The sequence below is a fragment of the Epinephelus lanceolatus genome, chromosome 22, assembly GCF_041903045.1.
Source record: "Epinephelus lanceolatus isolate andai-2023 chromosome 22, ASM4190304v1, whole genome shotgun sequence".
Classification (NCBI taxonomy): domain Eukaryota; kingdom Metazoa; phylum Chordata; class Actinopteri; order Perciformes; family Serranidae; genus Epinephelus; species Epinephelus lanceolatus.
Genome location: NC_135755.1, coordinates 15,979,531 through 16,007,500, shown reverse-complemented (window position 1 = coordinate 16,007,500; position 27,970 = coordinate 15,979,531). Strand labels below are relative to the sequence as shown.

The window sequence follows — 27,970 nt, the reverse complement described above, 5'->3', positions numbered from 1 at the left end:
ATATTCTTTTCAAATCCAAAAAGGCAGATGATTAGCACATACTGGCCGAATCCACGGGCTCCTTCGTAGCCAGTGGATGGAAAGAATGACAGCAGTAAAACGATGGGCCCACTCTTACATTTTTGCATTGACAATGTGATATATGGAAAATGTGGAGTTGTGTATCAAATGTCAGGACATACAGATGTGAAAAATGTAAGAAAAAATATTTTATACACTGTACAGAGGTACATTAACACACATAAAATTTAGGATAGCTCACCAAAGGGTTCGTATGAACACTCACAGAATTACCCATTTTCAAGCAAATATCACACGCTCACAAACCCCAAACATGACCCCAAATTTTAATCATTTATTACAGTGCATTAGGTTTCAGAGTTAGTTCAGTTATTTCCCTTGTGTGAAATGCCACTTTTCTTTCAAGTTAAAGTGCTTTTAGTAATATCACTAAACAGATTTACCCCAATAAACATGAAAAGACATTCATATGACAGAGCACAATATTTCAGGTGCAACAAGTAACGATGTTAGAAACTATTGTGTACATAAAATATGATACATTCCTTTAAAATCCTTCGTTAAAAAAATAATATGGTTCCAGTATTTTCGCCACCTTTTGCTAACCTGTTCCCATTCCCCGGCTGTCAAATACCAACGCTTTGTCATGCCTCTTGGCATCCGATAGTGACGCACAGGGCACCCTTTAGCATCTCTCGGTGACGCCCAGCTGAAACACATGGTTAATGTTTTGAAACTTTTGTTTATAAACACCGGCTTTTCTTGTGCACTGTGTACATTTATGCACCAAAATTTGTATGTATCTCACATAATCATTGGCCAGTAATACCTGTTAAACCAACATATTTTGGATGGCTGTGATCAGCAACCAATGCGCTGATGGGAGTAAAGAAGAAAGCGGTCCTGAGCGAGCCAGTAAGGAGACAGGTTTGGGCGGTGGATGTGTCACCAAACACAGAACTTCACCTGGGACTTTCCCCAGGAGACCAGTGTGAACTTTGAGTCATTTTAAGGTACATCAACACCAAGTTTCTTCTCCTAAACTCAAGCAGAGTAACTTTATTTGCCTAGCCTAAACATTCATAACTTTACGTTAGTTCAGTAACTTTACGTTAAGCACGTAACATCATTATTGGGGAGCTTATTCGTAGGAAATCATACAAACCGTTGTTTGAGGATATGTTGAGAAATAAAATTATGTTTAGGGTTAAAATAAGTACGTAACATGTCTTGATGTAAACACATGTGCGTGACAATCAAAAATGATGTAATGTTACTTTAAACATTGTTGACTTTTGGTTTCATACAGGACACAAACTGGTCTCCTGGGTCAAAGTCCTGTGTTTGTTTGACCAATCAAATACTGCAGCAGATGGGTTTACATGAGAATTAGATGGAATCCCGCTGCATCTCATAAAGACGCTAAAGGGCGCCTTTGGCATTTAACAGACACCGAGGGCATGGTCGGATTATGACACAATGGGCCCCTGGACCTGGTGTAAAAGGCTCCCTCACCCTCTCTTGGGCAGGTACAGCATGCTGTTGTTTCTTTCTTGTGACATTTTAGAGGTGAATGTTTAGGCTATTTCTTTCGTTTTCTTTTTTGAGGCTCTGTTATGGACATGATGAAGAAGCCCTTTATATGAAGTTGCTGTTGCTAATTTTTTGTCAGAGACTCTAGCTTAGGGGTCCCTTGGCCTAGGCTCATTCAGTAATACACTCATGACCGATGGGTGTGACAAAGCATTAATATTTTGATGACCTGGGAATGAGAACAAGCTGCTTTTGCAGGTATTTTGTTCATTTTAAAAAATGGGGAAAAAACAGTACAGTGATTCAGTCAGATGTTCAACCACACTGCAAAAATCCTCCTATCAAGTACATTTTTCTGTAGCTGAGTTCTTATTTTCTTAAAACAGAAATAGAAATCAACTTTTTTTTATTTTTCTGAAATCAAGGCCACTTTTCTTATTCCTTCTTGGTTCAAAAAATCCTACTAATTTCTAGAAAATTCTTGAAACAAGTTGATTTCTACTGGAATCAGATTAAGTTATTCCGACACCCCTGGGAATAAAACACAGACAGAAATGACCTGATAAGATGAAGATTATTTTGCAGTGTTTGAGCATCCTCCAGTTGCATTAAAACAAGTCCTTTCCAAAACAGAAGTGTAGAAAATGTCTCTATGGATGACTTGATGTTGTGCTGTACATTTGTACATGTTGGGTTTGTAGACACAGATCTCCTCACAGATTTCCTCAGTGTATTGCCGACAGTGACACACCGGCAGTGTGTCTGTGTGCGGTTCGTGGGCAAGGTGAAAGGGCACCCAGGTGTTCCTCTCATATGCGTAGGCGGGGTGTTTTGTGTACGAGTGGGTGAGATGTTTTCATCTGACACTATGAGCAGCTTGTTTGTTTTTCCTTCCTGTCTTCACCTTACCTCTGTTTCACATCTTCTTTCTGTAACCACTTCCTGTTTCTCTCTTTTCTCTCACACATTACTAATACGCACACTCAGCGGGCTGCTATCTCTGATGCGCCCCCTTTCTCGCCCCTTCTCTTCCACCCTGTAGTTCTCCTCCAGTCGCATCTTCTCTGGGTCCGTCCCAGCCTCCTTGCCACCGTGGTAACGAGACGCCCGTGATGGCGGGCTTGGTGGCAGGGCCTGCTTGAAGAGGGGTGGGGTTTTGGTTTTGGCCACTTTGTCAAAGAAGGCGAAATCGGCCACATATTTTCCTGAGGGAGACAGGGAGACAACAGGGGGGAACTCGTAGCCCCAGAGGATCTCGTCCGGAAGGTAGGATGTTCGAACCTGACAGGTGGCAGAGGTTGGCTCAACTGTGGCGCTCATGATCACCAGCAGCTCAAAGTCAGCCAGCTCCGGGTCTGTCCAGCCACCACCTGGAGGATGGAGCAGGCCTGAGGTTAAACAACAAACTAACAAACTACCATTTACAAAGCAAGCCATGTGTTTTCATATCAGTTTCCTCCTTTCAATCAGGCATTTCAGTTCATCCCATTACAGTTTTAATATAATAAATATTAAAAAACAAATCAAAGAAAAGGAAAACCTGCTTGAAAATGATTATCACAGTAGTGAACACTAAGACGTCACTCAAAAGGAATTCAAAGCTGTACCTTTGGCCACTTGGGGGCAGCATATCAAGCTAAAGACACAACATACAGAATTTTGAGCTTACTTTTTTTTAATCCCTTTGTTCTCTAATTAGTGCAAAGACATGTTGACAATATGGACATAGTAACAAATACAAAAACAAACTAAGATTTACAGATGTTACTGTGTGAGGAAAAGAAACAGAAAAAAGGAAAGTGATGATTCATGTACAAGCCACAAGAGTAGCACCCAGCGCCCTACTTCACATTTTCCAGGTGGTTAAAGACGCAGCATGTGTACGACCTCTAATTTCCAGGGCTGGTACCTGCGGTTATTCAACAGGCTAGTTAATAACATGTCGGGCAGGAAATCCAAAGTGTGGGATCATTTTGAGAAGGTGAAGGACGAACCCAAGGTGATATGTAAACTCATCTTCATTGGTCGACTACAAACATGACCTATCATCTGAAACATGGAAGTAGCTACATGCCCATTAGCCCACAGCGTCATTAACAGGCGGCTCGCTCAGTGTGTGACTTGTAGATAAAATATAGGCCTATATTAATGAAGGTTCATTAGTATGGTTTTGTATTTCTCTGTAATGTAGCACACTCCAGATTGAGGGCTCATTTATGCTCCCTTTACGTATGAAAATGTATACGTCCGTTTCAAACAATGTTACCGTCACTGCCCACATACTTCCATGCGCCCTTTACGTTGGCATGGATGTTAACCAATATATCCACCAGGAGGCAGCCCAGCATCAAAAGTTTATGACAACAACAAACTCAAAAACAAACATGGCGACTGTGGAGGAGATATTGATAATGTACCTCTTGCATAAAAGACAAAAACAGAGGCAGCGTTGTAGGAGGCGGTGGTCGGTGAGGCCGTTAAATACATCACAACTGGAGGACGGAGAATTCTTCTCTCTAGTACTGCCGATGAGAGAAACTGAATTGTTATTTCTTCTTCGTGTCTCACTAGAGCTACGTATCGAGTAGTGACAGCAAAACTGCCCCCACGGTTCCCGGTGGTACTGCTCCGTTTGGCCCGTATCCGTAAGCTTTATGGAAATGTGCAGAAATAGGGACGAAATGAATGCAGAGCACGGACAGAAGGCTCCGTCTGTATCCGGATCCGTATTTAACGTTGAGCATAAATGGGCCCTTAGGGGGGTTTAGTGGCATCTAGCAGTGAGGATTGCAGATTGCACCCAGCTGAAACTTCTTCCGGTAAGAATTCCTTTAGTGTTTTTGATTGTTTTTATCATGTCCTGCTTGTTTTTATATATGTGATACTTAATTATCTTATATAATATCTTATAAATCCTGGGCTGCTGTAGAAACATGGTGGTGTAACATAGCGACCACCGTAGGCAAGGACCTGCTCCTTATGTAGATATAAACAGCTCATTTTAGGACCAGAAACAGAACAATTTTTTTATTTTCAGGTGATTATACACTCAAGAAAACATATGTATTATATTATATTTCTGTCACTATATCCTCCTTAAACCCTACACACTGAACCTTTAAGCAGTAGTTGTTTATATTATCATATTCAGCCTGCATTGTATTTGAGGAGGTAAAATGGCAGCTCATTTTTTAAAAGCAAGCAGACCTGGGTCACAGATTCATTCATTCAGTAAACGGCAGTCATGTATGTGGCTAAGGAAAGACACACACAAGCATGCACGCACACACACACACACACACACACACACACACACACACACACACACATCCTGAAATTTCCAAAACATAAAACCTCCCCACTCACTGACTGATTCCAAAAACACTTGACCGGATCTCTCTCTCTCTCACACACACACACACACACACAGATACACAAACACTGTCAGAACTCATTCCTGAAATTTGAACACACACACACACACACACACACACACACACACACACACAGAAGGCTGCAGCGTGATGGCAACATTCCAATCAGAAATGTTTAATACGTTTTAAGAACACATGCAGACTTGTCATTCATTGACACACAACTTCAATAACACAAAGGACACACTGGAAGTCATATGCACTCAAACAAGCACACACCTGCGTCAACAGGCCTCACTCAGAATGCAGACTCTGTCATCTGTCTAAACAGTCCTTACCCTAACCCAGACCCAGTCCCGCTCCAACCAGAGCAAAAACACCAGGTTTCGCAACCGCTTGTGCTCACTGCGACAAACTTGGTTGAGGGATTCTCTTTGCTGGCCTTTTGTGGGCGGCGCAAAGGGCTCCGTCTGCATTTATGGAGCGATCTTAGCAGCATGGCTCGGGATGCTACTGCTGCATGGGTGGCCATAAAATTTAACAGATATTCATGGTCCCAGTCAGGATAAATTGTAATAACTATGTTTGGTCATGGACTTTCCACGTCCAGATATGATGTGCAAGGTACCCTGGGTGCGTTGGTTGTTGACGTTCTGGGACACCGTGTCAAGTCCTGCCTATTACATGCATTCTCTTCTTTCAAAATACACTACAGTTTACATACACTCTTTTTTCAAATATACGCACTACGTTGGTACAACACCGTGAATTGACGTTTTCTTTCCTTCAACCAATAATGCAAGTGGTTAAGGTTAGGAAAAAAGAACAGGGTTTGGCTTTATAATCTCATGGGATGCAAACACCGCTCTCCCGGGTGAAAGTTTGTTGGACCCATCCATCATCTCTCCCGCCCACCCTACTTGGACTTCGCTGCCTTAACTTTCACTCTTGTTCCACCGTGTTTCCCCCTGACACGGCCGAGCACGGTTAAACTACAATGGCGACTGGCTGTTAGTCATGCCAACGTTAAAGGACGGCTTTTTTTGTCAGTGTCTGACACCACAAGTCACTGTCCAATGACTTTGGAGTGAAACTGGGTTGGTGATTCTCCAAATTTTCATGTAGTGCCACCGTCAAGTCAAAATTTTGTTGAGTACTTTTGCCTAGTACTTTCGTTTATGACCATATATTTGCAAAACTGATCACACTTTAGTTTCAGTTGTACTTTGTTTTGTGCTAATCTAGGGCTGGGCGGTATGACCTAAAATTTATATCACGGTATAAATCGAATCCCTTCACAGTAACGATATATATCGCGGTATAAATTTAAGTGTAAAAGTTATAATAGAAGTGTTTCTGAATGGGTTTTGTAGTCCCTTAGCAAAGCTAAATTGATAAAAAAAAACAACAACAAAAGCAAAGATATAATGTATTTTTTAGAGCATTTATTGTGCAGAATGCAGATCTCAAAACTCAAAATTAAAACCCAGTACTCTATGGTGCAAAATGTCCCCTGGGATCTATATCAAAAGGTAATTTCCTTCTTTTAGCAAAATCCTAAATATCCTTTATGCTCTGCCATTTCTCCTCTAATCATCAGGCTGTAACCTGTGACAGGCTGCTATGATACCACAACTATCACACATTCACATATGGAGTTTTTTGTGGAGCCCCTAGCGTCACATAGGTTTACATTACCAAAGGTTTATGACAAACTCTCTTGCCGAAAACCAACTCCCGTGTGCGCACGGCGAGAGAGGAGAGGGAGAGACGCTGTGCTGCTGCCAGAGGAGCCACTGAATGAGTTCCCTCTGAGCGGTAAGTCGCTAAAAGAGTCTGAGAAGTCCGGGGCTGTTCGTAAGACATTAACTCACTCACTCACAAGTTCTCCAGCAACACATGTTGCACGTGCTACGCTAAATCACGGACGTGAACCAGCTCCTCTTGCTCCGCTGTCTCTGTGCTCGCAGCCATTTTCACACTGAGGCAGGTGCGATGACGTCATCGACAATAGGACGGTAGAGCGCAAATCTCTACCGTGGGCCAAATTTATATCATTTCTACCGTCTACCGCATATACCGTGCAGCCCTATGCTAATCAAATATTAGCATGCTAAAATGTGAAACTGAGAAGGTGAACACAACAGTATACCTGCTAAACATCAGCATTACAGATGTTAGCATGTAGCAACTGCATCTCACCGACGAGCACTTTCTTCGTCATCAACCACAGCAGAGTTTCCTGATCTCTCAGTTCTATAGGAAATATTTAGTCTCTGAATGACTCATTGACGGAGTTATCCACAGTGTGCACACTCACACACAGTTTCACAATCATCCTTAAGAGAAATGCTTTGATATTCTAGCTCAGTGGTTTGGACAGCAATGGCACCTCTCTTAATAGACCATCTCCACAGTGTCTTGCCCTTCTGATTCAGTGACTCATGGTCACATAATGCCAGCAAGATTCACACACTGTTGCACAGGAAGGCAGTTTTCAATGTTCCTATCAGAGCAGGTCCATGCTGGAGGTGCTGTAAATTAAGCACACATTGAGGATATAAAGAAAGCTTTGCAGGGAACTCTGAAGCTCTGTTAAAAGAATCAGTGATCACAAGTATGCTCAGTCATGAGTGTTACCATGAATGTATGTCCAAGAACTGCAGGCTTTTTAAATTCCATTAGAGACAACCATCCAACTATCCAACCGTGAATGATCTACACACTCAAATAACTCAAGTATATTTTTGAGTGTAGAAGGGGGAAAGCACCCAAGGAGTACATCTCCCAAAAAAGGGTATTTTAAGGTGTTTTTTTTTTTTTTTTTTCAACTACAGTACCCGAAAGATCAAAGAAAAACACTTCTGGATGCTGACACCTTGAACAGCGAGGAAAGTGAAACTGACACCCACACACCACACACACCTACAGATAACGTGGAATTTAACCCAAGTCAGTGAGGTTAGCTTGCTATGAATGTGTTAGACTGCTAGATGTTAATGATAAAGTCAGAGTTAACTCTAATGAGTCAAAGCCGATGTTTCACTCTGAACAGCTCAAATAATCAATTACTGATTTAGTGACTCCTCTTCATCTCCGTGGGATTTTTTGGGGGCCCTAGGCAAAATCTTGATTTGTCCCCCTATCTCCTATGAATACACACCAGATCTGCATCATATTACACATGCATGTGAGACCAGATGTTACTTATGACACAAAAAGAACATAATTTTGGCAGCGCTGACAACATCAAGGTTGAAACATATTCTGTTTGTTCCCTGTCAAAAAAGGGCACTTGTCCCTTGGGCCACAGCTGGTCGCTGGCCCTGTCAAAAGATATCTGCCACTTGGCTTAACAGCATTTCTGGAGGACACCCTGCAATCCCTGGCCACATCTGGCAATGCTTTTTATCCCAAATTCTAAAGAAGACAGGAGTTACATGATGAAGTGCTGCTGTGTCCCCTGAAAAACACTGAGAAAACTTTTCTTCTCACCTCTGCAAGCACATTGAAGTTGCACATATGCCTGCTGTTGGTTTAATGTAGTTATCTAGCTAACATTAGCTACCGATATGTTAAGGTTAATCTTTGATGTTATGATAATGACGTTAACTTATCTTGTAGTTAGTAGTCTTTTGGCCTTTTGAATCCTCATCAAAAGAGGTCAGGATTATTAATTTTAAAAAGTGTGATCAGTAAGATAAAAAAATACCCTAAAATAATATTAAAAATATAAATGGTAATTATACTTTTTCCTGACTTACTGCTTTTACTTTACTTTACTTTATACTTACGCTGAGGCCCTCCTCGCCCCTAAAAGCCACAAGATGGTTTGGTCTGCCACTGCTAGAGTATTGTCTCTGCATACTGCTAGAGCCGAGTGAGTGAGTGTGCACGTGGGTGGAGCACTAACGTACACTGTCATGTCTTTCGCAAGAAAGGGTTCCAAAAAAGAAAACAATAAAAGAAAGGAAAAGGAAAGTAAGCAAACAGACTTTGTAAAAATTACATTCAAAAGATGCATGAGAGTGAGAGTACATTTTAGGCATCACTGGATTTATGAAAGAAAACACAGATGAAGCAACACTGGGGAAATGTCAAGACTGGCTGCTGCTACAGTGGGCACCTGCACCAGGGATTACAGTAGTATTATGGACAGTATTGTGTGTGCTGTAATATAAGCCCTTAAATATGGTGACAGTTAAAATAACTGCTGAAGGGAAGGCAAGAATAGCTACAAGAAAACAGGCGGAAATGAAAGCAGAAGTTAAAGGGCAGAGCACAAAGGAGTAGCAATTAGACGACATGATAATATCATATCAGAAAATCAATGGTGTCAAGTGAGGCCAAGTAAAGAAATGACAGAGGCCATCTACAGTGAACGATTGGTGTGAGTGTAAATAACGCCGCGATCAGAGACTTCGTACTGATGCCTTTGTTGTTCCCAGTGCTGAGAGGTCTGTGCTGCTGTAAGTGGATCTGTGCAGGCTTCGTGTCAGCACCCCAGACTGTACTGCATTGTGCTCTAATGAGGGGTGTCTCGGCAGATCTCTCTCACACACATTCCAGCCGGAGAAACCCTCTCCTCCAGTGCCAAACCAGCCCAACTCTGGACAGTTAGAGGCAGCCAAGCACGCAGCACATGACCGTAAATACCAATACACCTACATACACATACAGTACATGCTGCATGTGCATACAGTTATTCTCAATAAACTTTGATTTTAAATTCAATCTTCTCATTAAGTGATTGCTGTTACTAAAATATACTTTAAATTTCCAAGATCCAGTTAAACATTAACAATAATATTCATATTAGTAATACTACTACTTCTTCTTCCACTGCTGGCAGCTTCCCTCTGGAGCTAACACATAGTTTTGAGAAAAAAATCTCCACTTTATGTCTCAGTATTGATATAAAACTCTCCCCCCACCCTTCTTGATAATTGTGTGTCAGACCTGCCACACAACTTGACATTAGAGCCCTGACGTACCTTTTGCTGCCCAGGCCCTGAGGGGGCTGTTGTCGTCAATGATGTGGTAGAAAGTCAGAGGAATGATGAGGAAGGGGCTGTCGCTAGACGTGTCCACCTGGAAAGGCACATTGCGCTGGTCCAGCCGCACCGTCTCACCCTCCTTTGTCAGGGATGTCTGAAGCAACTTCCCCGTCACCTGGGAGCCAAGATGGAGTCAGTAAATGTAGCCAAGAGGTTGCAGAAGGCATCCTGTAACCAAAAGGCCCCAGGTTTAATACCTGTAACGGCCGGTGTCTTCATCATAGACGATGTGTCCTTAAGCATGGCATCATCAGTCACTGAATGTGTCGTTAAATATATTTCATACCAGTCAGATTGATACTGTTAAACAGGGATGTCAACAATTAACCGTGGATAGGTTACTACTCAGAATATTTTTGATGGCTTATGCATATCTTTAGGTTATATAAGTTAATTTTATTATTCATCATTACTATTAGAATTGTATACTATGTTATCACTGTTAGCCCTGTTAGCACAGTTAGCAGTTTCAGCATGACTAGTAGTGCTAAAATAGTTAACAACGCTAGTGAGGCCGTCCTGGAGGCAAGTAATCAAAATGAGTGGCGCCACTATCTGGCACCCAGCCTAGAGTGGCCAAGGCTAATGTTAGCCAACCTGTGGAGACCGGATGGTGGGCAGTGGGCATATGTTTTGGTACTTTAAAGCGGGGAGTGGGCTGTCTGTCAGCAAAGCCAACAGTTGGCCGTCGACCAAAGTCGGGCCATCGATGAGCGTCTGTTGGCCTAGTTTTGCGGTGTGTCCCGCACCATTGGCCCTTTGGTGTCAGCGGCTTTTCGGCCGATTGAGCATGTTGAATCGGCGGTTTGTCGGTGTCAATTGTCGGTGAAAGAGATCACTCTGATTGGCTGTTTAGGTTTTATTCCCTCGCCCCAGTAGCGAGTGAATCTGCCTGTAGTGAAACCGGGGCTAACCAGTGTTTCCTCCTCAGGCTTCACTTCACTCAGCTGCTGGACAGATCTGCTGTTTCTTCCCACTTTAACCTGAATAACAAACCGGAGCTAGGTGGGAACATGACCGGAGGGAAGCACAGCCAGTTAGCTTCCACTAGTCTCTGAGCTAGCCCTGGCTCTCCTTTTGGATCCAAACGGAGAGCCGGGGCTAGCTGGGAGAGGCTAGCGCAGCATGACAGAGGGACGCACAGCCAGTTAGCTGGGGCTAGCTGGGAGCGGTTAGAGCAGAATGATGGAGGGAAGCACAGCCAGTTAGCCTACCCTAGCTTCCCAGCTAGCCCCGGCTTTCTGTTTGGATCCAACCAGAGAACCGAGCCCTAGTTTGTTATTCAGGTTAAAGTGGGAAGAAGCAGCGGGTTTATCGGGCAGCTGAGTGAAGCTGAGTGAAGTGGAGCCTGCGGAGGAAACACCAGGACCATCTGAATGTAATAGTCCGTGGAGGTGCTGCGGTGCTCGGCTGCACAGATAGGAAACCCCTCGGCTGTCAGGATGTACCACTCTGTCACTCCGCTCTCTCTCATGCAGGTGCAGAACGTACGTGCCACTTGGCCGTCATGTGTAGTTCGTGTAGTGTGTTCAAATGCAACTGACACAGGGCGACGTGAGGCGACATGAGGCTACGTGAGGCGACATGAGGCTACGTGAGGCGACGTGAGGCTACGTGAGGTGACGTAGACGACGCAACAGTTGGTTGTCGTCACCACCAGTTCTTTGATGTCGGTTTGGTGTGTCCGCACCTTTAGAAGTAAACTGGTTAGCTAAAAAAAAAAAAAAATTAAAAAATAATCAAAACTGACATTCCTACTGTTCATGAAGCACTTTACTTTAAAAAGCTTGTGGTTGTTGTGAAAGCTTTTCTTTTTCTTCTTTGTATGGGCCTCCAGGTAAAGCTGTATGTCAGGGTCAGTGGGTTCATATCCATTATGGCATTGCATCCAGTCAAATGCTGTGCAGAGCCGATGCAGAGATACAAGGCAAACCTCAGGTGCATTAAAATCCCTAGGTAGCCTATTTGGGGTAATATCAATTCAAAAAAAAAAAAAAGCGACTTGCGTACCTGGCATCCCAGCAGCAGGCTTTTGCGCATGTTGGCCACTCGGATCATGAGGCAGGGTCGACCCTCATGGTTTGACACAACCGCGTGCTGACTGAACTTCACTGTCTCGCCTCTCTTCTTGGGACGAGCGACCTACAAGAGGATGAAAACGTGTCATAGTTGGTAAAAATGGATATATAATGATTCCTGTTACTTCTACATGCTGTAAACACTTCACATGAGCTCTAGTAATCATGTAAACAGGGCTTCTGATTTCCTCTTTCTGTCTTCAAGATAACCTGGCCTACAGAAAGATATGTGATACATGGAAGAGTAACATCACAGGGATGTAGAGATAAAAGAAAGGTTGTTAGACTGTTTAGAGGAAACTGTTCAGATAACTGTGCTTTGATAGTTTAGAGTGGTAATAATCAACATGGTAATAATCTCTAACTGATAAGCTCAAAGCTGATTGCTAAACATACTGATAGCTGCACTGATACAGGGTAAAGGAGAGACATGCTAGCCCAATGCTTCTCAAACTGTGGGAGGCCATAGAGTTACTGCACATGGAACATGGATGACCAGGGGAATAATATGGAGTGAAACAAAGCTTAATGAATTGAAGCTGTCGTGGTGAAGGAATTTCTCCTGTGGTGATTAAGGGTGGTTCAACAGCATGATATAAGTTATTCTTTTTTCTATTCTTTTTGTTGTTTTTGCAAATTACGTCCTGATTTGAGAGCTTTGTAAATAAACGTTATTGTCATTAAGCTATTATTAAGTATATTGTTTCTGTTTAACTGACAAAGATGACAGTTTTAAACTAAATTTAACACTTATTTGCTGTTAAATGCAGAACACAGAAGGGCAATACAATGTTTACTATAGCCCAAGGTGGCCTGGTAAGTATGATACAGAATATCGATGGAAGTAAAACTGTTAGCACAAGGCAGCCACTTGCTTTGGCACAGTTATAGGCCCTATAGGACGGGAGTTTTACATAGGTACGTGGGGTAAAGTAATGATTACCTGAGATTTTAGTCCCGTCCGAATGTGCCATGTCAGTAATCATTACCGCACGATGTCAGTAAAGATTACCGCGACTTTTACCTTCTGTAAAAGGGTCCCGGAAAATTACCTCAGGTAATACTAATCCTGTGCAAATGGACCAACAGTAAATATGTGTGTAGATATTTCGTCATATCCTGTTTACAAGTGGTTTTTCGCGGATTTTTAAGCATGGAGGCTCTTGAAGAAGCACTCAGTTTTGCACTTCACAGTCGGACAAGTCCGTGTGAAACCTCAGGTACTGTTGGCCTACGATGAACATGATTCAAAACCAAAAAGAAGGTCGCAAGCACTCGTCCGAGGCACGGGACTTCTGATTGCTTTAGGTAAGTTAAGTATGCAATGTAGCAGGGCTATGTGGCTAATAAAAAAATGACAATAAAATCAACCCGTAGGCTAATCATTTCATAATAATTCAATGTTGTAGGCTATATTATTTTATACATACAAGGAGTGTGGTACGCACAGGAAGCAATGTCATACGCACATGATGACAGGAGGGGACGGCGGTGTGTGAATGGATTAACCCCTCCCACTTGTGGTAGTTTTACTGATATTTCTTATCCCGTGCGAATTGGCCATTAATATTACCGACATCCTGTGGTAAAGTGACACTGATTATTTGAAATGGTTTCAATACTCATTTTCTGCAGTATTCTCTCATATTGTCAATGTTTACTACAGTCATTCTGCTGTACTCTATTACTAACAAGAAAAGAAAAGTTAGCATCATCATGTTACAGCCATGTTATACCTCCCCATGGTATCGTCGTATCGTAATGGTATCAAATATTGATATTTTTCAAGGTATTGTATCAAAGTTAGAAATACCAATAGCCTATCGTGACAACAGTATCTAACACTAAAAACTGTATCTCACTACCTTTGCAAGGAACGTGCCGGTGATGAAGATCTCCATCACCATGGTGATGACCAGCTGAAAGATGAGCAGCACAATGGCAGCAGGACACTCCTCGGTGATGCACCGGAAACCGTATCCAATTGTGGTCTGAGACTCCAGAGAGAAGAGAAAGGCTCCCGTCAGGGTCTTCACCTCCATTACACATGGAGTATGGTTGGAGGGGGGGTCGAACTCTGGAGGAAGGGAGGGAGAGCAGAAGATCTTGGGTTTGAGGGAGTGAACTAATTATAAAGGAACATTTTTGTTCCCTCTCTCAGTGCTCTGTCGGATCTTTCTCATGCTCTTTCTGCCATGTAAAACTGTATTCCATGTGTCTTTCTTTATTGTTAACACATTCACAAAAAAGTACTTGTACTTCTTAGGTCTTTTTTTACAGAAGGCCAGAGGACATGGATAAAGACTGTTTTATTTCAGAAGTACATAAGTGATGAAACGGACAAGCAAGATTTCACATGACTTTTCTGTGTTGACTGGTAAGGTTACCTATCAATACCAATAACTCATGTTTTCAGTAAGTTTTCCACTGTTTGGTCAACACTGACTCTTGTTTTGATGATGGTACTAAATGATAAGTCAGGGGATGACCAAAGTTTGTATTATTCATCCATGGGAGGACATGAGCATGTGCATCGAATTTGATTGAAATCTATTCAATAGTTAAGCCCTGCGATACTGGTATCTGGTGACCTGTCTAAGGTGTACCCCGCCTCTCGGCCAGTGTTAGCTAGGATAGGCTCCAGCCCCCCACGACCCCTAAAGATAAGCGGTTACGGAAAATGAATAAAAGGATGAATGTATTCAATAGCTGTCAAGACTTTTTACTTGAAACCATGAATTGTTGCACAGGAGGAAAAGTCAGGTAATCCCTAAGGTAAGTGGGAATAATTCTCTGGGGACCATTAGGGGCCATACACATACCGCGTTTTTTGCGCCCTCAAATTCATTGTTTTCAATGTAGACGCATGGCAGGCATGCTCAAACGCCAGAGCAACGCCAGAACGATGCCACCCCAATGCACACGCCTTCCCGAGCGCCTATTTTTCAGGGCGTGATGGCTGTGCCCCGAGATCAACCAAGTTCAGCTGACAGATACCTTTCCCTTCTTCCGTAAATATCAGTCTGTGGTAAATATGGAGGAGTTGATCTTTCTAGTGCAGGGCTACCCAGAGCTTTACATCTGTTCCATGGACAATATGCCTACACACTTATAAACAGCGCCTGGAAGAAGATCAGCTCTGCACTCATGATTTCAGGTAAATAGGCTATGATACGGTGCTTGTTAAGGTTGCTTAGCAACTTCAGATGCAACCTGCTGCCACGCCCTTGAAAGCTGCCTCAAAAAAAGGCACAAAAGTAGTGCCGGACCTCACATTTTCCAGGCAGTTAAAGACCTGGCAACTGTACAGCCCCTTACACAACATCTTAAGTTATGCTTTTCTGATCTTATTCTCCACTAAAAAGCTCCGCCCCCCTCCATCCCCTCCTCCTTACCCAGTAGATCTCCATGCACCATGGCCACCAGGTACCAAAGCACTCCAAACACGAACCAGGTCCCAGCAAAAGTGGCAGAGAAGAGGAAGAACTTGTAGCGCCATTGCATGTCCAGGAAAGTCGTCCAGAGGTCGCGGAGGTACAGTGCCCCTCGCCCGCTTATGTGCTCGATGCGTACATTGCTTCGGCCATCTTTGGAGAGGACGCGTCGCCTCCTCCGCAGAGCATTGGGCCCTCCAGCTGCCGTGGCTCCTCCACCTGCACCAGCACCTCCAGTCCCCCCTGTGGAGCCCAGCAGGGGTTTGGTGATGTCAGTCTGTGTCTGGGAGTGGCATACTTTCTGAGGGGAGGAGCCTTCAGAGGAGGGGGGAGTGGCTGAGGTCATGGCTGGTGCTACAGTTGGTTGGAGACAGAGACAACTGGAGGTAAGGTAAAGAAGAAAAGTGGGTAGAGGGGGGTGTAATTAAAAGACAAAGCGAGGTAAGACAGCGGGAAATAGTGCATAGGTTGTATGGGCAGTAAAATCAAGTGAACAGCAGGTGAGACCAAATGAAAAGGTGCAGGGTGTGTGAATAAGGAGAAAAGAGAGAACATTTGACGACCACATGAATGAGAGAAATGACAGAGTGGAACATTTGGGAGGAAGGGAGATGACGATGAGGAGAAGAAGAAGAAGAGGAAGGGGATTAGAAGCACATTTTTCAGCTGGACAGCGTTGTGGCTATCCATGGTGGTCCATTTAAGCCCCCTTTCTCCTTTCAATGGAGGCAGCTGGCCTTGTCAAAATAAAAGCCTCCTTTCAGCATGAAGGCACAGCTGCTCTTTCACATTAAAAGCGTGATAGTGCAGGCCCATTCACGTGTTGGTTGCACAAGACGGCCACTGAATTGAGATGAGGAGACACCAGTGACTGTTATTCCACATGAAAACGATTAAGAGTCTTTCAGTTTGAATCAAGGACGCTGAGGTCTTCTGCTGGACCACCCTTTTCCATTTAGCTGAAAGCTGTTTTCATACGCTTCCCTTCACTTTGTGGCCTGTTTTTCCTTAAATAAAGACCCCATTTATGCAGCAGATCTGACAGGAAGATGTGCATTACTTTGGGATCAGATCTAGGTTTTGAGACGATGTCAGCTGCAGAGAACTGTAGAAAAAGCTGGCTTTGTAAAGGTTTAGTATGGGGCTGTTTTTTAAATGGTTCGAGCTTTTCCCCTTAGCTCCAATTGAGGGAAATCACAATGCTACTGCATACAATATTTGTGAAATATATACATATGTATGTGCACAAAGTAAGGTTCATAGAAATAATGGTTTTCCCAATTAATTGCAGGGAGCCCTGACTTCAACCCCAGCCATTATCTTTTTGGTCCCCCCTCTGTTGGGGTACCTAGCACACAGATCTGGTACTTAAAGGTGGAGCTGTGAACACTGCAGTCTGTTGATTGGTCTGTTGGACGGTCACTCTGCTCAGGGCTGAGTTGTGGCTGCTTTTGAGGCTCATGTAACCACTGTTCATACTGTGGAGAGTTTTATTAGTAAACTGCAACTATAAAATGAAAGCAGCTGGAATCGGAGAAAAAGTAACTTAATTCGCTGGACCGACTGCCGGCGACTTTTAAGGTGGAACATCAACTTGTAATGTTACTCAATGCATGAGTTGAGTCGATGTGAATCCATCAGCACACCTTAAATTTCACTATGACAACTTTGACCATTACTTTAGTTTTTATATGACTTGTAGTAATGAGTGGATCTTCAAGCATTTATATGTATTAATTTCAACCAGGTTATGTGAACAGCATTTAGTCTAACCCTTACTCGAAGGAAAAGAAAAGCATCGCAGAGCATGTGAGTGACAACAACCCCACCTACATTCTACTGTTTGTGATGGAAACACTAGGGTCTAGGCACCATGTCTGAAAAGCTACTTTTGGTTCCAAAGGTACCATACTGAAAGTGTTTGGTAGAAACGGGGCTTTTCATCACAAAACATTAAAATTCACCACCTTTAAATGGAAAGCAGTATAAAGTGTGGCCCTAGAGAGTGCTGGACTGAAAGGAAAGGCCTCTTGTATTTCACATCATTTTGCTCTTCCTTCCTCTCTAAAATGAGCTAGTTAGTTACTGGTTAATGGGTGTCAGGCTATCGAAAGCAAAAGTAACCATCACTGACATCCCTATTTCCCATACAAGTACACCCGCATCACTTGTTACTCAAGCTAAGTGCTTGTTGTCATATAACAAGTGTCAAGTGAATGCCTGTCAGACAATGGTGGTGTAATGTGCTGGGGTGGATTCTAAGTGTCTGTGGGTCTGAAAGTATCAACAGTATATTGACAGAATGAGTCCCCCACACCACCCCCGGGTGCCATGGACACTTATTGTCACTGTATGGGTCATCCACTGCATACACTCAACAGTTTTACCCTGGTCTGAGCTGCAGTTTCTCCACATCCTTCTACTTCTTTCCTTCTCCCTCGCTCACACTCACTGTTCACTAAATGGCCCTTTTGTCTCAAACTGCCTCTGCCTTCCGGGGCGAATACAACAAACCCAAAAACAAAACAACACAAACAAAAGCCTAAGAAACATGACGATCTGATACGCTCTGTCCTTTCCTGTCCTTTCTGACCCTTCTCTCTCCTCTCTCCACGCTGGAGCTCACACTGAGTGAATGAATAGAGATCTGTGTTGATGTCTGTGCTCTGAATACTAAGATGTGGAGGGGGAGAGAGGGGAGGGAGGCGGGGTCAAGAGGAGGCCCATGTGATTGGCCGTGTCCATCTCCAGCTGAACTCTGAACCCTGTGGAGCTCCTGCCTACACATACAGTAAACACACACTCATGTATTGGACATATAGACCTTTAGAACAGTTAGAAGGCAATACAATACCATTGATTGTATGAAGGAATGTTTGGTTTGCAAAGTCAGGACCTTACACACAACAACACAACAACACAGCAACTAGCAATTGCATGTACATTCAGCAACTAGCAATGTATGTATGTACATGTATACCAACCCTACCATGTCTATGGCATTCAGTCTATTTGATCCTAATGAACACATAAGTCTGTTATGTAGTATTAACTTATCTATTGGGTACACAATAAGGTGTAAACACAACATAAAGTTGCAATGGCAAACTCGTTGCCTATTTACACATCCAGCAGACAAAGAGCAACATTAGCATTTCTTTTGGGTCATGCTTCTGTCCACGTGATGAATGTGGGTCCAATATTTAATATCCTTTTACCTCTGTTTTGGTCTCCACCAAGCAGCAACCTCAGAGGTTGATAAATGAAGCCAATGTGGAAGAATCAAAAGTTGCAGTTCCTTGAATGGCCACTTGAGGCTGGCTCCAAAAGTGAGTCAATCCCCACAGTGTCTGTGTTGAAATGCTCAACTTCACAACAAAAATAAACATATTTACAGCCTGGTACAAAAACAGATTTGGTCTCTAAAGCTAATTTCCACGTTCATGACAACTGTACGAACTTTTATATAACTCTTATATAACTCAACTGTTTATATTTTATTAACATTTGCAGTTACGTACAATTAAGGGCGCGATCGCTTTGAGTGATAAGCTATCTGCAGACAATGTCCTCGGGCCCTAAGTAAGATGCAGCATGGTCACTTCTGGCTACAAAAATCCAAGATGGCGGCTGCCAAATGCCAAACTCGAGGCTTCAGAACAGGAGTCCACAAACCAATGTGTGACATCACATAATAAGACGGACGACATGACGGCTTCCCAAAAGTGAAGCCAAAACATCTCAGTCACCCCGTAGTGGCTCACAGCAGTGTACCCTGCCCCTCTGGTAACAGATGAGACATGGGCCAAAGTAAAAACTCGACATACACGTAAATACATTTTTCCCAAAGATGGTTTCAGTCATTTCAGTTAGGTCTTATCGTACTGATGTTTAAGTGTTCATTTTTTCTGATAAATTTGGGTATAATTCAAATGACATCACTAGCGCAAGATGGCAGCATCTCTATGTGGGACATTTTGGCTTCATTTTTGTGCAGTTGGAGGAAGTGGGGACATGTCGTCCATCTTTGTATCAATCCATGGTCTCCACTAACTCCTAATGGACATATCTGGCTCTTTGGCAGCTCTAGTATGTCCACCAGCTAGTCGCTAACTTTGTCTGTCTGCTGTGATTGGAAATGAATTTGATGAGAAAAGGGAGAGTAACTTAAAACGCAAGATTTTCAGGTCATAAAAACCCAAAACAATACATTCAAAGACGCTAAAAGTAAACTGTCAAGAGTTATTTATCTAATTTTCTGTGGGTACATTGTTACGAGCGATTCTTCTGACGTTACACATCATCATTTGATCCATTGTTTCTCCAAAAAATAATAATTAGTGCTGCTCTCCAAACAAATTAAAATAAGTAGTTTCATTTTAAAGTTACCTCTAAAACAACTATGCACTCCGTTAATCAGACGTGGATAGATGGTGCCTTTGATGGAACTATTTTCAGCTGTGGGATAATACACATGTGGTGCAGTAGTGAGTATATCTGGCAGCAGGACAGTGGACTCAAAATAAACTACAGTGCCCTACAGTACATATGTCACGGAGTACAACTCATCTATGTGTGAGGTTGACTATATTTGTGAGAAGGTTCAATTGCTTGTTGGTTTTGGTCTCTTTTTGGGGGGTTATTTGATGATAGGAAAAATACAGAATATCTAAACCCTTATGTCACTGTATCTATAGTCACCAGTCTTGCTTATGTTAATATTAATAGAGCTAAAACAATATTTGGGAAGTGTATCAGTCTGGTTGACAGTAACACTGATGGATTCCCTCTCTTGTAAAATGACTTCTTCCACACTCAAGGTTAGGATCTCTTCCTGTCCGTCCGGCTCTCCATCCCTCTCCTTCCCTCTGTCCTGTGCGCACAAGAATCCTTTGTTTTCGAGGAGATGAAAGGGACAAAAGCCACCATTGAAAAATACGACTGGGTGAGCGAGCGAGTGAAAGCGAGAGCAAGTTAGACGGGGCAGAAGAGAGCGGTACGGAGGGTTAAAGTGTGTGTTTGCGACTGTGCGTGATCGTGTGTGTGAGTATGCGGTGCTTGACATTGTGAGGGGGCAGAGATTTGGGGGGGGGGGATAATTGGTTTTGAGGGGAGGATTGAGAGAGAATTGAGCATCGGGTGACAAAGGGAGTGAAAGAGGAAGAGGGAGGGAAATGGATGGTGAAGGGGTATGTGGAGTAAAGGTGGAGGAAACAGATCGGTGACAAAAGAGGGTCATTAGTATTCCAGAGGAGAGAGTAATCCCTTCCACTCAGTGCCCCTGTCCAGTGTCCACAGCCACAAAGAACCCCTAGCAGCCAGTACACTGAAAAGACTCAATACAACACAACTTGAATAGCTGTGACCACTGTCCATGCCACAGCAGCCTCTGCAGCCAACTGAAAGGACTGTCTAAACATCAACACAGGCCATGCCAAGAAGGCATCGACTCAGCCAGCACAAGATGTTAAAACCACAAAATTACTGGAGCCAAACTAAGCAGTGCCCATACAAACGAGCTGCTGTTGTGTCTTTGTGCCTTTATATACACAGTGAATTATTTCAGACAGCCTCATTAAGACAGAACATCTTCTTTAGCTGTGCTTTGTGTTGGCCTTTTTTTTTACTTGCTCCATTTCCTGTTTCATCTCCTCACTTCCTGTCGTTATTGCCTGCTTTGCTGTGGGTTCCAGTATCCAGGCTACCATCCTATATCTATGCCAGGAAAGATTCAGTTTGTCCCAGTACATCGAATGTCAAATGCAGTGTGCCAAAAATACCAGGATGTCTTACTACAGTGGTTCCCAACTGGTGGGTTGAGGTCCAAAAGTGGGTTGTGGGTCCATTCTGAATGGGCTGCAAGTGACTGAGTATGTGTTTGTGTCATTTCCTGCTGTGAGTGAATGATGGACAGACAGCTACTTGACAGAGACAAAAAACCAGCTCGACGACATGGCCAAACGCAAGTAAGACGCTGAATGTATTAAACCATGTGGATCTTGAGCTAATGACTAAGGAGAAATCTGGAACGTCTAGTTAGACCAGTTGGGAACCACTGCTCTACTGCATCTGGTTGCGTTTTGCAGATGCAAGCCAAGATGCTTTTCCAGCTATTCTGACCCACAATCCTCTGCACGGTGGAAGATACGTCACTTCAGGAGCCAAGCTCATTGACAGCTGACAGAAGCCACAATGATGAATGACAGCACATTCAAGTGAATAATAATAATAATAATAATGACAGAAATATTAATGTTTGAAGGTCCAGTGAGAAAGATTTAGGGGGATTTAGGATTGCAGATTGCAATCAGGTCAAATTTCTCCAGGTTACATTTCCATCAGTGTTTATTGTTCAGGAGGTTTTTACTGGGAGCCGATTACTCCACACAGGTGTCCTCCTCTACAAAACAAACAGACCAGGTGATGAAAACCGGCAAAAACACTGAATAAAGCAGTGTCATTCAACAAATCAATGTTCCTCTCATGCTGTTTGGCCTGTCGTAATGGGCCGCTAACCTAGCACCTGCTAATGTCTGCTCACCTTTTTTCTGTGAGAACTTAAGACCTAGACACTCATGAGGGTTTTGCCTTGAGTCAAATTATCCTCAGAGGTCTCTTTCTCACAAAAACAAACAGAGCCGATGATTTAAACCGGTAAAAACCTTGAATGAGGCGAATACAAAAAATCGGTGTCTTTTCGCGAGTAGTTGTCGTGGAGGGACTGCTTACTATGGTGGTTGGCCCTATGTCTGGTTTGTCAGTTCTAGGACTGAAGAAACTTAGCAGTGCAACACGATGATCTCTGTAGACAAGGACCAGCTCCCTATGTAGAAATAAGCAACTCATTATAAGGTAACAAAAACACAATTCTTATTTTCAGGTGATTATACACTAAAGAAAACATTGTATTATATTCCATTTCTTCCAATATATCCCCCAAAGTCCTACAAATTGGACCTTAAAGTGAACAAAATAATCTCTAAGATTCTAAGGAATCTGCAATGTATGCAATTATAACTTAAAAGTTAAAACTCCATACATTGCAAATTAACAACAGCAGAGCTCTCCGGGTCGACCTCCATCTCTGGCGAGCTTAGCAAATGACGTTTTATCTTCAAGGTAACAGATATGAGTAAGAGGATCAAAGTTCAGGGTGAAATGGTATGACAAAGTAGTGTGTCCCCACTGTGTACATACTGCATGCAACACCTGCAAAGGCAAGCTGTAGTGCCCACTGACAGTGAAAGCAAAGAGTGTGAAATTCAGAACGCAGCTCTGGTATTAGTAGCAAAGCCAAGTATACATTTCTCACGGTCAATACAGACGTGTTACATTTAGTATGGTGTTTTTTTTGTTTTTGTTTTTTTTAAGATAACATTTTTTAAAAAGCATTAAGATATAGTTTGGATATATTTTGGGTGGGTATCTTACTTTCTGATGTAAAGTCTTTTAAAATTGGCAAAAAACCCCCACAAACATTGTGTTTATTAAAATCAATTCATAGATACCAAGTACTTGATTGGCAATAAGAAAATGGCTATGTCTTTGAAACTACAAGGAGCGCACATACATATAAGGTCAGTATAGAAACACTATGAGATGAGGCCCAGGGTCTCATAAACCTAAACAACCGTGTCTCCAAAACAACTCTTCATCACCATAACCATGTTTTTCAAGGAGTTTTTAAATTGTTTGTTGAGCTGAAGAAGTAGACAAGTTTTTGCGACCCATCTATAAATACTTAATTCTTCAGTTATAGGAAAAAGTCATCTTCACAAGATCGATAAGCACTTAAAATGAGCCTAACAACTACCAACATACATATTATATTTATTCAATTCCTGTCCTGAACATAGTGATGATCCTTCAATAGATATATCAGAGGTTCGTTGGTATGATTGTGGCTTCTTTAAGGATACTAATAGTTATCTTAAGCGCTATATCGTAGGCAACTGGACTTCCTTGAGTTGAGTTGAGTTAAGTTGAGAACTCAAGCAAGACCGGTTGCCTACGATATAGCACTTGCGATGACGTGAATGACTGAGAATCTTCATCAACAGATATCAATAGATACTGTAAATACGCTTTACTTTCACTTGAGGCCCCTGATGGCCTGAAAACTGGAGGATCCTTGTGGAAGAAAAGGCCAACGAGGCTGTTTCACTAAATCATTGCCGAATCCAGACAATGGTATTCCAACTAATTTGCAACCCAGCGCTCAAAATCTTGCAACGCATATTATAAGAGACTTATTTATAGGACTTGCATCTCAATGCAGGTTTGGGGAATAATTATATGAATCCTCTTATAATTAGGCACACTTTATGAAGGTTTATGATGTGTATCTAATGACGTTTTGGATGTTTAATCAAGGACTTAATTGTGTTTTAGAGATTGGTAGAACTATTAACGATGTTTGAGTGCATGAAGGTGTCAGCATGCTTGAAAAGAACTAGCTCATATGATGAGTCGTCCGACTATGTCTGACGACCATAAGTTTTCCAGATAGACACACTTCAAGACAATCCTGTCATGCAACCATCTGAAGAAAGAAATGTGACAGAAGTAGGGGGGGCTTGAGGGTTCACTGGGCAGAACTGTCTCCAATTTCTGACGAGTTACAAAAATTATCAGATGTAATCCTTAATTCCTACATCAGTAACGTGTAGGGTCTCAGATAAAGATTGACCATCCAATAAACACTTTGTTTGAAGCATACTGACACCTTAAAGGGATAGTTAGGATTTTTTGAAGTGGGGTTGTTTGACGTACTTGTCTATGGTCAGTGTATTACATAAAGTAGATGGAAGTCAACATGCCCCTAGTGCCCTGTTGGGGAACTGTAGCCATTATATTGCTCTCTTCAAAGCCAGACTCCATTGACAAAAACAGTAATTTAACATCACAGAACACAGGAGCTGCTGGTCTACCACTGCCTCGATCAGTCAGTTTGTTTGTGTTATTGTGTGTCTTTTGTGTTTGAAAGGGTTAATTCAGATTCACCGAAGTCACTCAATAACACTAACTAACTAACTGATTGCGGCAGCAGTAGACCAGCGACTCCTGTGTTCAGCCAGCTAAAATTACTGTTTTTGTCAATGGAGTCTAGTGGCTTTGATGAGAACATAGATAGATGGGGAATTGAAGCCGTTAACAGCTTCCCAGTCTGAAGGGGTTCTCTGACACCAAGATAAAGCAGTGAAAATATTCTCAATAGCGTATAATTAAACTGAAATTAATTTTTTAAGTGGCTAAAATACATTTTGCTGCTGCCCACGTCCACAGCAGTACGTTTTTTAGCTTCCATGTCAGTAGTCCTGCTTGCTTCTCCAAACTGGGGGTGTGCTGACTGACATCTACTGTAGGTAATACGCTGATTATGGATAAGTACCTCATACAAGCCCACTTTAAAAGATCCTGACTATGCCTTCCTCCTATATTCCAGCTCATGCTTCGTGGAAAAAACTGGGATCAAGGCGGGAATGAATTCCCCCATAAATATAACAGCTCATGTCGTAGTTGTATGAAAACACAATTCTCCACCACTGCAACTTTGACTTACATCTACATTCAGTGTATTTGTATTATGGCCTGTACATGTGGGTACTCCATGTTAACATAATTACGTTCACGTGCAATTTAACAACAGGAAGTAACCAGTCGCCATGGTGATCTGACATTTTTCTCAATGTGTCTGTGTCCAGCAGTCTGTCCAAACCTTCATCTAAATCTAAACACTTCCATAAACCCTTCGCCCCTCCACTTCCTCAGCCCAGAATTAGAAGCTGAGGAGTTACGACATTGACCCAAATTAAACAATGGAGAGCAGCTGTGGGCCACCGGGCTGTAATTTAGGACTGACTTTTACCATCTTCTTCTGAGTTAGTAGCGGCCAACGTTGTGTCTCTCTGCTGTAAATCTGGCCAGTGTACTACTGTTGTGGTGCCGATGGGGAATTCCTCAATGAGAAGGTGGGATTTGTTTTGACTGAATGGAGTCGAGACTTTCTGTAGACTTGGAGTCAAAACACCATCACACCTGTTCTTCCCACTCTCTTTGATACAAACACAAGGATTGAAAGCTGACACAAAAAAGCCACAAGAGTAGCGCCCAGTGCCTGACCTCGCATTATCCAGGTGGTTAAAGACGCAGCATGTGTACGGCCTCTAATTTCCAGGGCTGGTACCTGCGGTTATTCCACAGGCTAGTTAATAACATGTCGGGCAGGAAATCCAAAGTGTGGGATCATTTTGAGAAGGTGAAGGACGAACCCAAGGTGATATGTAAACTCATCTTCATTGGTCGACTACAAACATGACGTATCATCTGAAACATGGAAGTAGCTACATGCCCATTAGCCCACAGCGTCATTAACAGGCGGCTCGCTCAGTGTGTGACGTGCACTTGTAGATAAAATATAGGCCTATATTAATGAAGGTTCATTAGTACGGTTTTGTATTTCTCTGTAATGTAGCTCAGTGTTAACAATGTTACTGATACTATTCTTTCTCACACCTTCAGCTCAAACCAACAAAATATATAATTTAATAATCAAATTAATATCCTAAACATGTGGGCGACTAGTTGACTAATGGCCCTAAATGACAACTATTGGTCAATTGGAAAATTCTTAGCCGTGGGCAGCCCTACATCAGTAAATCAATATGTTTGGTGTTTTCCATGGAGCAGTACCACAGCTTCTGTTGTTCTGCAGCAGAATCCCAAATGTATTTTCCTCTGTGTTGCATCTAAGTGTTTACTCCAAACTGTGAGGAAAACCATATTTATTAATCATAGATATCTACCCAGTACAGGTGCAGGGTGTGGAGGCTCAAGTTAGCTAAACTTTTCATTTAACACTGAATTATCTTTGACTAGAAAAGCATTGGTACATCCACTACATTATTAACTACTGTAGGATTTTAGGGACTGTTTTTGCTACTAATGCTAATAATTTAATGCTAAAACCTCAAATAATCCTGTGTAGCAGTCAGATAGTGCTACAGATTTGACCGTCCCTATTGTTACTGCTAATATCCCTCCGCGCTGTAAACACAAGGCAGTGGATACAGCGACACTGAACACCTGTTAACCTCAAGCCTTGCATCAGACAGTTTCAGGTTATGCAGCATGTTTCCTCGGGTTATTCTCCACATCACAACAGTTATAGGAAAACTAGTAAACATCATGAGAACTAAAATAAAAATCACAGCTAAAAACAAGCGTATTCTTGGATGTTAGAGGAATATCACAGGGCAGGATTGTAGAAAAATGACAAAAAAATGGAAATAAAAGATTAGATAAATCTTTAAAGTCCACTAAAACACACTATAAGTACTTAAAGGGATGTTGCAGAGATTTTTATTTGGGTATATTTGATGACATTGGCCTGCACACAAGTCAAATAAACTCAGATCCACAAATTATTTTCATATTTTGATCAAATGTTGCTTTGATGTCAGAAGAAATAGCTGCAAAATATGACGAGTAAAGTATGTCTCTGTGTCTCTTACCTTCCTGCTGACTTGTAACAGAAGTTCACTTGGACCACAGCTTTGAAACCTGAAGCTTTAATTAATTTCACTGTCCAGCAGACATGTGAAAAAGACAGATGGCATTCGATCTGTCTTCGGAGGAAAAAGACTGAAAAAAAGATGAGAAAATTCACGGTTTTGAGCGGCGCGCACTTGTTGACAGCTCGAGCATGTTTTACATCACCTCTCACTTTGACATCACATTGTTTGTTTTCTTTTGCAGTCCCTCTACGTCGTTGTCATCCTATATTTAGAAAAATAAAAGCTTCTAAGAAGAAAGAGAAAAAACACGAAACCAGGCGAGAGGCCTGGGCGAGGATTAACCAGTCAGTCAGTGTCTCCCAGCACACTGGTACTGGCAGTACCGGTTCTGGCTCACTGTCACTGGGTCATTATGTAATCAGATGAGCACAGTTTGCACTTCTTCCTGCATGTTAAGCTGAGAGGGAGCCCTGTGTGTCCAGACAGAGAGAAGTTAAAGAAGCCTGTGCTGTCCACTCCTCCAGGACCCCCCTGCACGCCTCTCTATATAAACCCAAAAGTATTCAGACAGCCGCTGTTTCACAACATTTTTAATTCATTAATTCAACTCTCCTCCCAGCTTCTCCTCCTACCCTCCCTCTCCGTTTCGCTCCCCGACTGTACTCTATAAATGGGCCTCTTTGTTGCGAGGCCTCCTCCGCTGTTTCAGCCTTTGTCAACTTTCTCATGTAAACGTTTGATGGTTATAAGATACAAGCCTGGAAGTTGTTGCACTGAAACGGAGGTATTTACAAATCAAAGACGTGAGGAAAAAAAACAGGGCTCTTTTCTTGTGCACTTGGCTCCTTGCGGTTTTGCGTTGGCCAGCGTGCAGTGAATGAATAATGTCGGTGCATCTCTGTGAGGCTGTGCCATGTCCGCCTGCAAGGAGGGGGGACTCAGTGGTTGTATAGGCGA

At 42.6% G+C, this 27,970-nt stretch overlaps 1 protein-coding gene across 1 annotated transcript; it reads right to left on the bottom strand.

The window, feature by feature from the left end:
* Positions 1-1,615: 1,615 nt before the first annotated feature.
* Positions 1,616-27,596, bottom strand: kcnj10a (potassium inwardly rectifying channel subfamily J member 10a). Its single transcript, XM_033610338.2, has 6 exons — positions 27,011-27,596; positions 15,459-15,851; positions 13,929-14,140; positions 11,996-12,127; positions 9,923-10,100; positions 1,616-2,924 (listed from the first exon to the last, which is right to left on the bottom strand). The coding sequence occupies exons 2-6, from the start codon at positions 15,841-15,843 to the stop codon at positions 2,515-2,517; spliced, it is 1,317 nt and encodes a 438-aa protein (XP_033466229.1). The 5' UTR covers positions 15,844-15,851; positions 27,011-27,596; the 3' UTR covers positions 1,616-2,514.
* Positions 27,597-27,970: the final 374 nt, after the last annotated feature.

Excerpts from the sequence above, each read along its gene's own strand:
- kcnj10a (XM_033610338.2), bottom strand. The coding sequence starts at position 15,843 with ATGACCTCAGCCACTCCCCCCTCCTCTGAAGGCTCCTCCCCTCAGAAA. Across the intron at positions 12,128-13,928 it reads CCGGCACGTTCCTTGCAAAG|GTCGCTCGTCCCAAGAAGAG; the intron begins GTAGTGAGATAC and ends ATCCTCTTGTAG. Across the intron at positions 2,925-9,922 it reads CAGGGCCTGGGCAGCAAAAG|GTGGTGGCTGGACAGACCCG; the intron begins GTACGTCAGGGC and ends TCCATCCTCCAG.